The sequence below is a fragment of the Mirounga angustirostris genome, unplaced genomic scaffold (genome assembly GCF_029215605.1).
Source record: "Mirounga angustirostris isolate CCGP_5_RB_7025 unplaced genomic scaffold, mMirAng1.0.hap1 SCAF_142, whole genome shotgun sequence".
In the NCBI taxonomy this organism is placed as follows: Eukaryota; Metazoa; Chordata; class Mammalia; order Carnivora; family Phocidae; genus Mirounga; species Mirounga angustirostris.
This window is the reverse complement of record NW_026991850.1, coordinates 70,287-86,651: the sequence shown is the minus strand read 5'-3', so window position 1 is coordinate 86,651 and position 16,365 is coordinate 70,287. Positions and strand designations below refer to the sequence as shown.

At 41.8% G+C, this 16,365-nt stretch overlaps 1 protein-coding gene across 5 annotated transcripts in view; it reads left to right on the top strand.

The window, feature by feature from the left end:
* The first annotated feature begins 2,278 nt into the window (after positions 1-2,278).
* Positions 2,279-16,365, top strand: part of LOC135363372 (mitotic spindle assembly checkpoint protein MAD2A-like) — a 30,753-nt gene continuing 16,666 nt past the window's right edge. The window contains exons 1-6 of one of the 5 annotated variants that reach the window (XM_064583925.1): positions 2,279-2,718; positions 7,682-8,054; positions 12,088-12,208; positions 13,437-13,540; positions 13,856-13,945; positions 14,253-16,148. In XM_064583925.1, coding sequence (XP_064439995.1) covers positions 7,982-8,054; positions 12,088-12,208; positions 13,437-13,540; positions 13,856-13,945; positions 14,253-14,389 — 525 coding nt within the window. In that variant the 5' untranslated portion in view covers positions 2,279-2,718; positions 7,682-7,981 and the 3' untranslated portion in view covers positions 14,390-16,148. Of the gene's footprint in view, positions 2,719-3,062; positions 4,182-7,681; positions 8,055-12,087; positions 12,209-13,436; positions 13,541-13,855; positions 13,946-14,252; positions 16,149-16,365 lie in introns of those variants that run through there. The other 4 variants (XM_064583924.1, XR_010409008.1, XM_064583926.1 and 1 more) reach the window with 4 other exon arrangements.

Below are 16,365 nucleotides of genomic sequence, written 5' to 3'. Positions count from 1 at the left end.
GGTGATGGGTATTGAGGAGGGCACATTCTGCATGGAGCACTGGGTGTTATGCACAAACGATGAATCATGGAACACTACATCTAAAACTAATGATGTAATGTATGGGGATTAACATAAGAATAAAAAAATTAAAAAAAAAAAAGCAGGTCAGGAAAGATTTCATGACTCCTGTAATTCACATTCCTTTTTTTGAGAATTTGATCATCATTGATTTATTTTTTTCTAGTTGTATGATCAAAACCTCAAGAGTAGAGGTAGGTAGAAGTCAAATCATGCAGAACTTTGTAAGCCACATTAGAGAGTTTGGGTTTTATTCTACTACGACGGGAATTGGAGGCCTTTCTGTTAGGCCTCCATTGTGCATTTGTTTGTTGTAAATAGCATGAACAGCATTTTTAAAGTTATTTCCTGATAATGTTTATTATTTACTCAATCTTCAACTCATTCTAAAACAAGATTGGAGATGCTTAGGGCAATCCATACCAGTAAGTTAAAACATTAAAAAATCTATCAGATAGGGATAAAAAATAAAATGGAGCTGGGAAACAAGAGGTCAGGGTGAGGTCACCTTTAAGAACTTTAAAGTTACAGAGATTTGTTACAAATTTTATCTGAGATCTCTGGAGACTAGAACAGTTTGAAATAACTCATCCCCCAAACCACTGTGATATGCTCACTTCAAGTAACCAGCCTTCACAAGAACCCCCAATCTGCCATGTATACCACACAGAATTCAGACTCGCCAATGGCAGAATCCACGGATTGTTTTTCTTGCAGTAACTTTTCAGAAAACTCTCTGGTTTCTGATAATTTAACCCTTTCAGGTTAAGAGAAAAATGGACAGTTAGATAGTGCTTGTTTATTTAATCAAGGCAGCCAGCTGAAGCAAACAATTCAAGCCAAAAATTCACTTCATTTTTTGTAGGAAAGTATAGTTTTAAATTATAACTGACCCTCTGTTAGGAGAAAGGCATGGATTTCCACAGGGAAAAACTGAGCACTGAGGACAAAGTCTCGAGTTCACGAGCACTGTAATCACACATCAGGATCACAGAACTCGCATTTTAAAATCCGATATAATTTATTGCACATTATTTCACATTCTACTGCTTTGCTTACTTTTTGTTGGTTTGTGGTTACTTGCATACATCAGTAAAGTTTCAGAAAAACTATAATTGTAGAAGGACAATTATTTAATGCAGGAAGGATAAACCATTGCATTGGCGGATTGGAAGACATTTTTTAAAGTTCTTATATTATCAATTTAATTATGCATTTCTATGTAGTAATACTCATTCTATGAGTAATGTCTAACATTCTTGCCAAGAATAGTTTGAAAGGACTTTGTTAAAAGTATGTCAGCTAAATCACTATGGGTATATCACTGCTAATGGTGTCGTTCACACGTTGTGAAACATACAACTCCATATTTCATTCTGCCCCCAAATTAGGTCATTGCAAAATACCGTTATTAAAACTGCAAATTGCGGGACAAGGAGATGGAGATGAGAACAAAGCAAAAGGAAGACACCAATTCCTTTTTGGAAAGCATGATTGGGATAGGACAAAATAGAGTAGGAAAGCTGAGCCCTTTGAAACGGATACTTTTTTGTGGGGTGTGTGTTAATTCCATTTAAATATAAATGACTAATAAAACTTGGGCTAACCAGTCTGCTCTGTACTATCCCCGGGTAGCGTCTATGCTCTCTAACCTAATTGTACAGAGGTTCCCTTGTCTTCTGACTTCATACACAAACCATGATGATTACTTCAGTTTTACCTTTTCCTTTTCCCAGAAAATCTTGTTGCAGTCATAAAAAGGGAATGTTTGATGCAAAGACGCCTACTTTATAATTATTTGTGGTTATTAACAACATAGTAATTACGGAAATGCCTTTGTTGGAAGTTACCCACCAGGAGCCGCAAATCCGTGGCACACCCCCCCGGGCTGCCTGGGCTCGGAGGAAGGTCGATCCCTGCACCTTCCAGACCCAAGCCCTGGGGAGGAAAGCGAGGCCGGGCGGTCACTGTTCACTCAGACCTGAGAAAAGTCGCCAGGGTAGCCGCACCTCTTACTTTTGGTGGAAGGTTCCCCTAACTCCAGCTTTCAGGACTTGGGATGGGCGCACACATCGCGACTCTCCCTTTCGTACTGTGGGGCACTCTGCGAACACACCCCCAGTCACCTCTGCGCGCTCCCCCGGAACCCGCTCAGCCCACAGCGCACCCCAGCGGCCGAGCGGCCTCCTTCCAGCGGCGGCCACTTAGCGGCCGGAGAGCTCGCCAGTTGCCTCCGCCGCCGCCTTGGAATCTGGGGACCCGACAGACGGCGAGACCCAGCCTCCGCCCGACCCCGGCGAGGCCGCGCGGCTGCTGCGCCTGCCCCACCCGCCGCACCTGGGAGCGGTGATCACCAGGAGAGGTGGGGCGTGGCGAGCGGCTGGCCGGGCGCCGGAGCAGCTTCGCCAAAAGCCAGCCGGACCGGCGCAAGGCGGAGGGGGAGGGTCTCGGGGCAGAGGCCGGCTCCTCCGAGGGAGAGACCCCAGCTGGGGTGGAAAACGGCACAAACCAGCTGCACAGACGCTGGGCGCGGATCATGGAGCGGGCCAGCCCCGGCTCCGGGGAGTCGAAGCTGCAGCGGGACCAGGATTCCGTGGAAGCGTGGCTGGATGATCACTGGGACTTTACCTGCTCTTACTTTGTTAGGAAAGCCACCAGGTAAGAAGAGGACCCCTGGAAGACCCACCCGGGGCGCTGAGAGTGACCTGGGGGCTCATCTCTCTCCCTTACTGAATTTTCCTCTTCCTTTACCATTAAACGACCTCGGTTCCCAGGCCCTTTGCTTTTGAAGTAGGTCTTTGGTCCTGTTAGGGTGTAGACACCTCGACTTTATGGCTAGTACAGTCGAAAAGCCCAAGCGTGGGATTCGATCCAACTTGCTCAAAAAGTTCAATGCAAAAATGTACATGCGGACCCCCCCCCCCCCAACACACACACACGGCCGGTGAGAGCAAGATTATTCCCTGAGAGCAAGATTATTTACATACATCCGCGCTCACGGGCCTTCCCCCAGCCCTTCTTTAGCCTCCTAGTCCCCCTAAATCTCCTCAGCGAAACCAAAACAGTTTTGAGCCCCTTCCCTGCGGCTCCGGAAGCACCATTTCCAACTCGGTCCCAGCAGCTCCGCTCCTCCCCCGTCCCCCCTCGCCCTGGCCCTTGGCGGGCGGGGAAGTCGGGGTAGGGGCGAGACCACGAGGAGCCCAAAGGCAGCAACATGCCGGAGTCTTCCCAGAGTAAGCGCTGTCGCCTTTTGCCCCTTTCCAGTCCCTTGCTTGGCCCGGCGCTTCCTTTCACTCTCTCTTGCTCCCAAGGCGGCGCCGCTGAAAGGGCTCCGCAGAGGGGTTCGCGGCGCGCACACAAAGGGCGCTGGGGAGGCGCGGCGGGAGCCGACAGCGGGGCGCTGACGGGTCCCGCGCAGCCCCAGCCGACCCCAGAGGCCAGCTCTTCCCGGTCGAGAGCCAAGCGCCGGGCGGCCGCTGCCGAGGGCGGGGAGGAGGGTGCCTGTCCTTTGGGAGGTGGCTGCCCGGGGGGCAGTTGGGGCGCGCGTGGGAAAGGCTCCCGTAGAGTTGGGGAGGAATTGAGGTTGAAGCCGAGGAAGGAGGGGCCGGAGCAGAGAGTGGAGGCGGGCGGATGCCCTGAAGCCTGAGGAGTTGGTGAGAAGCCGCTGCGCGGGCAAAGGCTTCTACACGCGGACTCCGACTGACTCCAGGACGCGCCTCTTTGGAGAAGAGTCCCGGACCCGCCGCCGCCGCCGCCGCCGCCTCCAGGCAGCGGCCGTCGGGCAGCCGGCGCTGGCTGCCTTGGCCGCCAGGAAAGCGCACTCAGGGCGGTGATGGTGGAGCGGCCGGCCGAGGCTCGGCGCTGGGCTCCCCCCCGCCGGCGTTCGGCCTCCGCTCTGCCGGGCGCTCCCCGCCAGGGGGCGGCGCAGCGCGGAGCGAGCGGGCTGCGGCGGGCGGCGGCCCGGTGGCGGGGTCGGTAAGGGAGCAGGCTTGGAGTCACCGCCTCCCCTGGGCACGTCGTCGCCCCCCGGCGCCTCCCGGAGTCCAGAGTCTGCGGAGGCCGCGTGGTCTGCACTTCGACCTTCCTATGTTTGCTGTGTTGCCCTTTGGAGACAAAACAAGGTAGTCCCTTCAGCATCCCCCCACTTGCCACTTTACCTTGGGGGCGCGGGGCTGGGTGCTGGCTGGGGGCGCCCAGCGGGGGCGGGGGGGCAGAGGGATGCTTCATTGAAAATGGACTGTCTGATATTTTTGTCTTCCTTTATTCTCTTACGGTGTATTCCTTTGGGATTTTAGAAGGGGCTCTTTTTAAGGCAGTTTCTCCTAAACGAGTTTGTGTCGATTTCATCCCTTTCGGGGGTCTTGGACAGAGGCGATAGCTTAGGGCAAATCTTATCTCTTCCGTTTAATTACTCCGCCCTCCTTTTAAAGTCCTCTTTCCCCGCTTTGGCTGTCTTCCTTCAAAATCTGAATCTGGAGCAACCAGAGGATAAACCCTGAAAAGAAAAGTGGTTTCTTTTCAAAGGACAGTTTCCTGCGAGTTCGGGGTGAGGCACGAAGGCCATCTAGATCTGGAATTATTGATTGTTGTGGGCCCCCAGTTTTCAAAGGTCACCTGCTACTCCGAGGCCATCTGTCCCTAGTTTCCTTTCACCCTTGCACACTTCCACTTTTCTGCCCCCATTGAATGGGGAGCGGGCAGGAGAGCTGGGCTGATTTTTTTCAGTGTGTCAGGCTGTTCTTTGGAGATGTTCTGTAGGCAGATTATTAGTAGTTGAAAGAAAAAAGTGATTTGTCTTACAAATCAACATCAGTGTCCTCTTCTTTTTTTCCTTCTCTCCCTTTAAAGACAGAAACTTAGGATAGTTTGGTGATCTTTTTAAGTAGTCATACATAAGAACACTTCACTCAGAGCCTGCCAAATCTTTGAAAGTAACATTTTATTGGAAGTTAAATGGAAGGGGTTACATTTAATTTTCTTTTCACATTACTTTTTCTCCCAAGTAGCACAGGATTACAGTCCTCATTTCTCAAAGTTACACTTTTCTGTGTAAAATTTAGATCATCTGAAACTCTATATAAAGACTTTTTTAGTTACGGTTTTTATATTATAGTTGATGTTGACAATAGGCTGACCACTTTCTATGACATGTATGTGTATATATATTCTTATATATTTCTAAGAGTTTATGTTGAGTAAAACTTGGAAAACGAAAGTGTAAACTATTTAAGAGTAGTACAGGCCCTCATTAAGTATAAAGTGCTGAAAGTTGTCAGTTTAAAGAATATGATCTAAGAGCTTGTGTGTAGTCAGAGGTTCCTGTTTGGGCTTATATTTGGTGGCATTAACTAGAGATTTAAGATTGAGAGATTAGACAGTAGTTGATTATAAAAATTCCAAACTTCTAAACCCAGTGTGATTCATATGGTTGTGGTAAAAACTTATTGCAGACATTTTAACTTTATAGCTAGGATTTTTTTTTTTTTCTTTTAACTAGAAGCTGTTACTCTGCTTTTATCCTGTTTGTTACACTCTGTAAGTGTAAAATGAGTACTGTGTGTGATTCAGGACCCCATGAGACAGTTCTGTAGAAACATTTAACATGTTTTTAAATTTAAAATAAATTTGGATTCACTTAGATTGGCCATCTGTGCCGGTAAACAGGCATGTTGATGGAACTACTTCCATGCATGACATTCATGCATGCTTTTTTATCCTATTCCCAAACTGAATGATCTGTACTCAGTAGTAGTCACTGAACAGAATGAAGGTTTCTGGCATCCCTAAATTCTCATTTAAATACCCGTGAATTTTGGTTGACCTTGAAAGCAGTTCGGCTGCTATATTACATTGTTTCCTATAACTATCTTCAAATACAGAGCTAAGCACCTAGTTCAAAGCTACAAGCTTGGAGCATAGATGCTTTTTAGTAATCACAGCCTGTTTATGTGAATTTGAGTGTCAGTTGAACAATTCAGAACATAATCTATTGGCATAAAAATTAACTGGAGACTAGTAAACTACAACATATGGAAACTCCCACCCTCACCATTCTAGACAACTTTGCAGTTCTACCCGCCTGAGATACTACTGTGTTAATTAAGGGCTCTAATCTTCATGCATTTGCAAATGAAGGCTTCCGGGTGCTAATGCCACTTTAACAGCTGTTGTTATTCTTGACAGCATATTAAAATAATGTTACCTTTCATTAGTTACTAATCATTTCTGCCATTGTGGGTTATGTTTTAGATCATTTAGTATTGTAGGGGTAACGTGATTGACTTCTTATTGCTTTGTTTTGTACTAGGCAAAAGCTTGAGAATATTTGACATATAATGGAAATAGGAGTTACTAATGAGGACCAGTTTTTATGACCGCTTGGCTCAAAGTCCAGAAACCGAAGTTTTACACTTCCATGTAACTTTCTATGAGAGACTTTTTACTTGACACTGCAAAACTGTGCTGAATTAGTTGACATTCTGGGTCCTGTGTTTGAGACTTTTTTCTTTTCTCTTTTCTTTCTTTCATATTTTTTTCTTATCTCTAAAAGCTGTAACATTTTTATTGGCAAGATATTTGTATTAAAATCAGATGATGGATATAAAATAAATATTGCCATCCACTTTTTAAAAACACTGTTTCTGTAATTACATAGGAATATCGTTTTCAGTTTTCAAACAAATGATTTGTTAAGCATATTTTATTAAGCTGTCAGTAGTGTTGAAGATAATAAAACCCTGTGGTTATTGACTCAGTGTGACTTTAATATTATTTATAATATTTTTTATGATGGTAATTCTGATGCAGTAATGACCTTTTCTTTTTGTATTGTTTATAAACAGGGTTCATATGGTCAGCTTTAAGCTGCTTTTTTAGTGCCCTGAAAGTACTCATGTGTATCAGATTCTTTCCTCCTAAAAGAAGCTGTAGGAGCCCTTATAATGATGTTTCTCATTGCCCTTCTATCGCTAGTGTTCTCAGGGTTTCAAATTCAGATCCGTTTTAGAGTCTGCAATGCAAGGTCATGATTCCTAACAATGTGGTAGAATTAATGCAGTGGCAATTATTCATAGTTGCATATCTCAAAATAAATCTATTTGCTTAGCTAACAAAAACTTAAGTAGGCATATAGTACAATTCAGTAGCTTTTTTTCAGATCTGTGAAAATGGCTGATATTTTCATAAGATCATGTTTTCAACACCTCAAGGTGTACAATTTTTAGCATTTTGAATATGGTGTGCAACAAAATTTTCTTTTAAAGTAATTCCACGTAAATATTTAAGTATTTAAAATATCTGAAACTGACCCTCCCCCCTCTCATGTGCTCTCTCTCATTCTCTCTCTCTCAAATAAATAAATTCTTTTTTTTTTTTTAAGGTTTTTATCCATTTATTTGACAGAGAGAGACAATGAGAGAGGAAACACAAGCAGGGGGAGTGGGACAGGGAGAAGCAGGCCCCCCGCGGAGCAGGGAGCCCGATGCGGGGCTCGATCCCAAGACCCTGGGACCACGACCTGAGCTGAAGGCAGACGCCCAACGACTGAGCCACCCAGGCGCCCCAATAAATAAAATCTTTAAAAAAAAAACCCAAACCAGGTTTTGGCGTCTTCTTCCCTCAGGCCGGTCTAGTAGACCACAACTACACACGCCCAGCCGGGACCCTGCGGAGCTTGACCACCCAGAACTGGGCGACCACGCCTACCCCCTGCGCCTGCGGACAGGCCAGCTCCGAAAAGCGCCCAGAGGACCTGCAGGCCCCGCCCCACGGGGCGGGGCCTAGAGGCTCATCGCGCCTGCGCCGAGGCCCGAGGGCGTGCTGCGCCGTTACTTTTGAAACGAGTGGCGGGGAACTGCTGTGGGCGTCTCCGCCGTCGCTCTCTGCCGGGGGGAAGCGCACTCCTTCGTCTGTAGGACTGGCCATGGCGCTGCAGCTCTCCCGGGAGCAAGGCATCACCCTGCGCGGGAGCGCCGAAACCGTGGCCGAGTTCTTCTGTAAGTCCTCCTCGCGCAGGCCGGAGGGCGGGGTGAACTGAGGCCAGGCCGCCCGGTAGGCCCGTGGCTCAGCCACGGAGGCGGGGGAAGCGGTAGGGGGCGGAGGGGAGGCCGCGAGGCCGCGAGGCCGAGAATTAAGCTCTCTCTGCCCCAGCCTCCTGCCCGGCGGGAGAATCTAGGAAGAAGCGGATGCAGACGCCGCCTCCGGGCTCCTTGCTAATGGTGGAGCTTGAGGCCTAGGTGCTGCTGAGGCCTGCGGCGCGATGTAGCCCCTCCACCTGCAGCGTTGCTTTCAACTACAGAGCCAGGCCCTTTCCGCCCGCCCCCAGCCTCCGCGACTTAAGAGGGCGTAGGGCCGGGGTGGGGGCCACGTATATTTTTAACAACCCCTCGGCCCCTCTTTGATTCTGGTATTGGCGGTGATGGACTAGATTTAGGAAACGCCATTCCGGACCAGGACAGTTGTGCCTTCTGATAGAATCTGGCAGGACTTGTGAGGAGAAAAGGAGGAAAAAGAGGGAAAGGTTTGCTGAGAGCATTGCAGAGAACAGTTAATCAGTTGCTAACTGAGATGCAAAAGCCTATTTTGACACCCTCTAACCACATAATCTGAATTGGGACTTGGATTACAGTGAGTTGTAGTACTACTTTGACAGTAGATTAATGCCGTTTGGCGCTTTTCTCTTTTTTTGCCACAGAAATGCAGGTATCGTGTTCTCTCTTAATTAGAAGCAAGGTTTTAAGAATGTTTAATGCCACTTTTTACCTACTCTGCTTTCAGCAAAACACCCACAAACACGTTAAGGCATTTATGGTTTTATACCATTAATGAAACGTAGCCACATCTAAATATGTTTTATTTTCCAGAGTTACAAAGTGATAATGACTTTTCTTTAACATTCCTTTTGTTTCCGGCATTTGGCATCAACAGCATTTTATATCAGCGTGGCATATATCCATCTGAAACCTTTACTAGAGTGCAGAAATATGGACTCACCTTGCTTGTAACAACGGATCCTGAGCTCATAAAATACCTAAATAATGTGGTGGAACCGCCGAAAGGTATTTAATTGTTGCAAACCATTTTGAGTTTTGCAGGCCTTGTAGAAACCCATATTTTCTGGCATCTTGGTGGTCATTTTTCAGCTCTGTACAAAAAGGTATAAAACACTACAGCCTCAAATATAGTGATTCTTAATTGGAAGGAAGCAAATAATATATAAATTGAAAGAAAGTCCACCCTTCCCATACTGCAGTTTGAGTGGGTTGAATATCTTGATATTAGGAATCTGATATGGCTTCACAAAACTGTCTCCATCAACTTCCTTAGAAATGATTTTTGCAGTTCATGTAGCCAGATGGAACAAGTTGGAATTTTCTGTCCTTATGATGGTGTTCACTATCGGAGAAAAATCCACTGTATATTTTTAACATATATTTTCTGTAACTGCCTAGAGTTTAAAGCCATCATTACTTAAAGGAAAATAAAATTGGATCCAACCTGGAAACTAAACTTAAAGAAAAGAACTGCTAAGTAATAGAGCACCCAGTAGAGTTTTATTTTTTATATATTTCCATTTGTCTTTTTTAAAATCCTGCCTTTAATCAGTAAGCCTTTTCTATCTGAACACTCACTGTTTTTCTTTAGCTCAAGAAATTACTGTATTGAATCAATACTTGTTCTCCATCTATTCCTTTTTCCCCTCATATTTTTCTCTACTTAGGATTCTCACTTCTAATTTTTCTGTTGTAGGATGTTTCTCCGTAGCTCCCCATTTGATCTTCCAAAACTAGTTCCAAAAAACACTAGTCATCTTTTTTTCTTAATTCATGAGTCATATATATTTCTTTGTATCAAGTAGCTTTATTTTTAAAATTAGATTAATTGGGTTTTTTTTTGGATTATCTTCAGGGCTAAAAAGTAAGATTATTAGTAAGCAACTAATAATCTATATCATCTTAATTTGATGGAGAAGCAAGCCCCACCTAAGCTACTGGTTTTTGGGTTGTCTCCTTTAAGACTACACTGAGGATATTTCTTCACCTCGGATGTAGCAGACCTTCCTCTTTAATTTCTCCCTTTTATTTTAGTTAAAATGGAGGAATTGCTCTTCTTAGAGGCAAATTGTTCAATCTGAATCCCCATTCTTCTAGCCTTAAGGATTTTATCCTAGTTCTTCTCTGGTATTTTTGATTTCTTTGTTTTGATCTCTCTTCAGTTTTAAAAGAAAAAAATTTCCACCCACGCCAAATCCTTAAGTTACTACCCAATTTCTTCCTTTTCAGAGCTAAATTGAGAAAAAGTTGATATATGTCAAGAAAAAGTTGATACATACGACAGCCCGTGTCTAGCAAGTGGCTATTTTTGTACTGCCTGCAAACTAAGAATGTTTTCAGATTTTTTTTTTTTTTTTAAGATTTTATTTATTTGAGAGAGAGAATGAGATAGAGCATGAGGGGGGGAGGGTCAGAGGGAGAAGCAGACTCCCTGCTGAGCAGGGAGCCCGATGCGGGACTCGATCCCGGGACTCCAGGATCATGACCTGAGCCGAAGGCAGTCGCTTAACCAACTGAGCCACCCAGGCGCCCTGTTTTCAGATTTTTAAAGGGCTGTTTTTTAAAGACTATGCAACAGAGACCTAGGTGGCCCACAAACCCTAAATATTACAAAATTGTTTTGTCTCTTAAAAAAAGAAAAAAAACCACTACAGATTCCTGAGTATACTATCCCAATTTCCAAGATTAATTCAGGGCTTGTCCTGAGGCCCTCTTCTCACTATAATCTCTCTCTAGGATGATGTCTGACATGTACATAGCTTCACTAACAACCTTGGTGTAGTTGACTCACAAATGTACATCCAACCCAATTCTCCTAATTGTGCTCATATATTTCGTGGCTCCGTTGATATCTTCATCTGGCTATCCCAGTGATACCTGAAAACTAAACTTAAGGCGCTCCTGGCTGGCTCAGTCAATGGAGCATGCAACTCTTGATCTCGAGATATTAAGTTCCAGCCTCATGTTGGGTGTGGAGATTACTTAAAAATAAAATCTTAAAACTTAAGCATCATCTCCCATTTGCATTCTTTTTCTCAGTGAATGGATCAGCCATCCAACTAGCGATATAAACTAGGAAGTTGGGAGCTATCTCAGTCTTTCTTCTTGCTTACTCATAAGTAGTCAATAAATCCTAACAGTTTTAACCATGAAGTCTCTTGAATCTATCTGCTGATCCATCTCTACCAGCTTATCCTTCTCTAAGCCTTCATTACCTCTTGCTTGAATTGCTAATTAATTGGTGTCTCTAGATCCCCTCTTTACCTCTACTCTGCTTTCCACATCACAGCCAGAAGGATAGTTCTGAAATACAAATTTAATTACATCACACCATACTTCAAATACAGTAATGACTTCCCTGGTTCTTGAAGTGTAACTTCTTTAATTTGGCCCATATGGCCTTGCATGGTCTGACCCCTGTGTATCGTACACAAACTGACCTTGTTCATTCTCCCCTTTCTTTACTGCAGTTGTATTACCCTTCTTTCAATCCTCTGGTCAGATGCTCTTCCCTTTTCAATATTTAAGACCTGTACCCTTTTCTGTATCATTTTGCATATTTAATGATAATTTATTTGTAGAACTGAAGTCAAGTGAGAACTCCCTGAGTGAGTCCAATTTTCCTCTCTTATGCTCTCATTGCGTCACATACTGCACCTTCATAGCGTTTACCACAATTAGAATCTTATATTTATCGGTGCAGTGATTAGATTAATGGCCATCTCCTGCATCTTACTTGGATTAGGGTGTACTTCCTGTTTTCTACTCTGTCTTCAGCACTCAGTACTATATCTGGTACAAATACTGAGAATTTGAAAACAGGAGCTAGGTTATTGTGGGGCAGGTTTTCTGTACAGGTTGGCAGAGTTCCAAAATACTAGCGGTAGGAATTTGCTGAGGATAGAAAGTGAGACCTGGGAAGAGAGTTGTTTTGTAATGCAGTGAAACAAAAAAGATTCCTCGTTATGTATTGCAGATTGGTTATACAAGTGTTCAGTTCAGAAACTGGTGGTTGTCATCTCAAATATTGAAAGTGGTGAGGTCCTTGAAAGGTGGCAATTTGATATTGAGTGTGACAAGACTGCCAAAGATGACAGGTAAGTATGAAGTAAATTGCTTCCATTTTTACAGATCTTTTTCCAAAACTGTTTTCTTCTACTAGATGAGTTCTACTTATATTGAACTAGTTTCATATAAAGTAGTTTGTTTCTAAGTATGTTAGATGTGATCTTTAATCTCCTGTGGAGAAGGATTGGGCTCACAAATTGTGCTCACGAAAGAATTTTGCCTATCACGGACTTTTAACATCATTGCGCTTAGGCTAAATCCATAAATTTCAAACTTTAGTGTTTATGATGCTATATGTAAAGCTACCATGGTGTCCGTCCTAGGTGGGCCATTTCATGAATTGTAGAAAGGTACTTTTAACCATGAAGTATTATCCTAGACTTTCTCCCAGCTTACTGTGCAGCTCTACTGTATTTCATTTAATGCTACAAACTTCTTAGACACTCCCCCTTTTTTTTTTTTTTTTTAGGATTTTATTTATTTATTTAATAGAGCATGCGAGAGAGGGAACATAAACGGGGAGTGGGAGAGGGAGAAGCAGGCTTCCCGCCAAGCAGGGAGCCCGATGTGGGGCTCAATCCCAGGACCCGGGAATCATGATCTGAGCCAAAGGCAGTCGCTTAACTACCTGAGCCACCCAGGCGCCCCTCCTTAGACACTTATTAAACTGAAGTTTTTAGATTATCTGGATGGGAGATGCCCATCATTATATGCTAATTTCTAGCATCGTCCTAGGCATGCTTACCTGTAAACTCTGAACTCTCTCTCATAATGAAATGATGGAGTTTGCTCCTGAAGCCTTTGGTCTGTTTTAGAAAATGTTTAATTATTAACGCCATACACGATTAACATCTTATTTGAGGCAATAGGAAATTAGACATTTAGGCATTACTAAAAATGCCAAAATGATTATACCGATTCAATATTTTAGATACTCCTTGTTATCTTTATTTTAAGACATGCTGAAGCTTTCCTGACTTGAAGTACTTGGCAGGTTTTCTAGTCATCTGTTATTTAATGACCTGATACTAAGAACAACCCTAAAAAATGATTGGAAGGATAAATGAAATAATAGAGATACATATTGGGCCTACTAAGTTTCTTAAGGACATATATTTATTTTCATTTAAAAAAAAAAAACTCCTTTTGAATGCATTACTTATTTGATTTTGGAAGCATTTAATCAGATAAATAATCTTACCTGTGTTTCAAATAACTTGTTAAAACTTAAAATGAATTAATTGGTTTCTTTGATAGTGCACCCAGAGAAAAGTCTCAGAAAGCTATCCAAGATGAAATCCGTTCAGTGATCAGACAGATCACAGCTACGGTGACATTTCTGCCACTATTGGAAGTTTCTTGTAAGTATTATACAACTTCACACTGGCTTAAATTTGTTGTGGAAAAGACTAAGCTACTACTTTAAGAATTAACGCGCTCATTAAGTTTTTTCTTAATTATAAATGTCATGTTATATGAATGAGAAAAGTGTGATAAAGCTAAAGTAATGCTATTTGCATTTAATTTACAAGTGCTGAAAAGGAAAGCAATGAAAGTATTCTACAGTACTCACTCTTGAATATTTTGATGTAATTTCTTTCATTATTTTTATTTTCTACACATTTCTATGTATATAATTAAGATTTATAGCTATAATTGTGTCTTTGTTTTCTTAGTTACTCCTTCATTCATCAGATATATCCTAAATACCTACTACATGCCAGATGCTGTTCTGGGCACTGGGATACAGCTGTCACAGAACCAAGGTATTATCTTTTCTATGGCTTAGATTCATGCTGTCTCATGATTAATTTTATACTTTCTGCAAATATTTTTAGTGGTTTTCTCTTTAAAAAAAAAAAAACTTGAGTTTTTCATAAAGTAAAAGGAGTACAGTGTTTTCTGTACTAAAATTTCCATTGAGGAAAAGCAATTAGTTAATATAATTGATTAGAGATCAAGGTAAACTAGCTTTTCTGACACTATAGATGGTTCAAATGTGAAAGACACAGGAAGGGTGGTTGTACTTTAGAAAAAAATAATTGTACTTTAATGATCTTATCGCCAATTTAGGTTCATTTGATCTACTGATACATACAGACAAAGATTTGGTTGTACCTGAAAAATGGGAAGAGTCGGGACCACAGTTTATTACCAATTCTGAGGAAGTCCGTCCCTTCGTTTATTTACTACTACAATCCACAAAGTAAATAGCATGGTGGCCTACAAAATTCCTGTCAATGACTGAGGATAAGATAAGGACAGTGATGTACTTATAACTCTCAGATGTGGTTTTCCTGAAACCAAGTCAACTATAGTTGATACATTTTGTTTCACTGGTTAATTTTTAGATGGGGAAAACTTAACATTATACTTGTATTGAACTGTGCATAATTGTTCCATTTTTTGGTACCTGTATGACTTTATACAGGGTTGGTATAAATTATTGCACATTGTTCAGAAGGGAACTAGCAGATTACATCAGCATTGTTAATGTCAATTCCTTTAAAGGTGGTAACTGTAGATGGAAAGCTTTTGCCATAAAGCTAAATGCCTTCTTAAACCTTTTGGTCAAGTACCTTGATTCGGAATATAGGTAGGCAGATATTTAAATATAAAATACAGCAAAAGAAGTCCGAATATTCAGAGTCTTTGTTTAGATCCTGAAATTATCTAATGATAATCTGTAAGTAATGAAATACTGCTCCTGTTAGGTCCTTTTGCCATTTATTTTATTTGTATATTTTCCGTATTAAAAGCATTTCCAATTATTTGATTTTAATTTATATAACTTGAACTTACAAAGCTATGTATATTGCCACTGTTTAAATTCCTGTGATACAGAACACTTAAAATTTTTTTTTTATGTTTTATAAAATCAAGCTTTAAATGATGTAATAAAGTTAAGTATGTATATTTTAATTTGTCTTAACATATTTTTATATTGGTGTGGTATTAACACAGTTAAATAGTAGGATGGATTCAGTATAGCAAATAATATCTTGTACCTACCAGGGCCTAAGAATACAAACTTGAGTCAGTCTGGAGGTGCTTTCAATTTAATGGACAAGCTTTGATTATACCCCTTTAATCTTATAACTGTGGACTTAAAATAAGCATCATTCTTTGTATAAAATAATACATGTCATTTGTTAGCGTATGTTGGGCTGTAGAACTTTTCTATACTCCTAGCCTTATTGCTAGCCTAGTCTTCCTTATTTTGCCAAGGTCAGTTGAAGGCAGACTTCTAAAAAGTCTCTTCTAATCTCTGTTCTAAATCTTATCTCATTTTGTAATAATTAAGTGCTTAGTATCAGGCACTGTTCTAAGCTCTTTATATGTATTAACTCGTTAATCTTCACTATAAAGTAAAAACACATAGCCTGTATCCATTCCTTCAAAAATTACAAAGTGAACACCTGTTAACGTGCCAAGTATTGGGATGACTGAAACAGGGTCCTGGCCTTTCTGAAGTTTGAGATATGAAGGAGAGGAAAGTACATGGCAAGCTTCCAAGAAGTAACTACACAGATTTATCACATATGTATTTGTCTTTGTTATTTCACCTGAATGATCTGTTTGATCCTGTTGCCTGCTTGTTAAGAATAAAGGGCAATTCTCTCACTACAAGACAAGTGTAGGTCCCCGTATTTGATGATGGGTGTAGTGAATGCTGTTGCAAAAGCCCATTCCCTTGAGAGTTGAAGCTATCTAATTTTAGAGGTCCACCCACAACTCTTGCCTGAATAAGAAAAGTAGTTATGCAGAAATGGAAATGATTTTGAATTAGGTATGGTCAAGCGTCTGGTTTTCCAACATGAGATATAGTACAAAGTGGTCACTAGTAAGATTAAAACATTTGCATTCTTGGCTGTACATAACCTTCATAACATGACACATTAGGTTGAGAAAGAAAGCAGAAATGGAAGTTCAGTAGAAATATGGAGAGAGTTGAAAATTCTGGAACTACTTTTGGGACAAAAGTTTGAAATTCTTTTCAGAAAGCAGTAACTGCTTTAGGAAACACAATGCCTCTGCTAAATGGCCGGAAATAATGTGGTTCTTCCCCCACAAAAGCTCACTGGTAGCAACTTTCTTAATATATCATTGATAATACTTAAATTTCTGTCATTTGTGTTTTTATTTACCAAATTAAATGACCCTAATATTATCACTTTTAATTTGT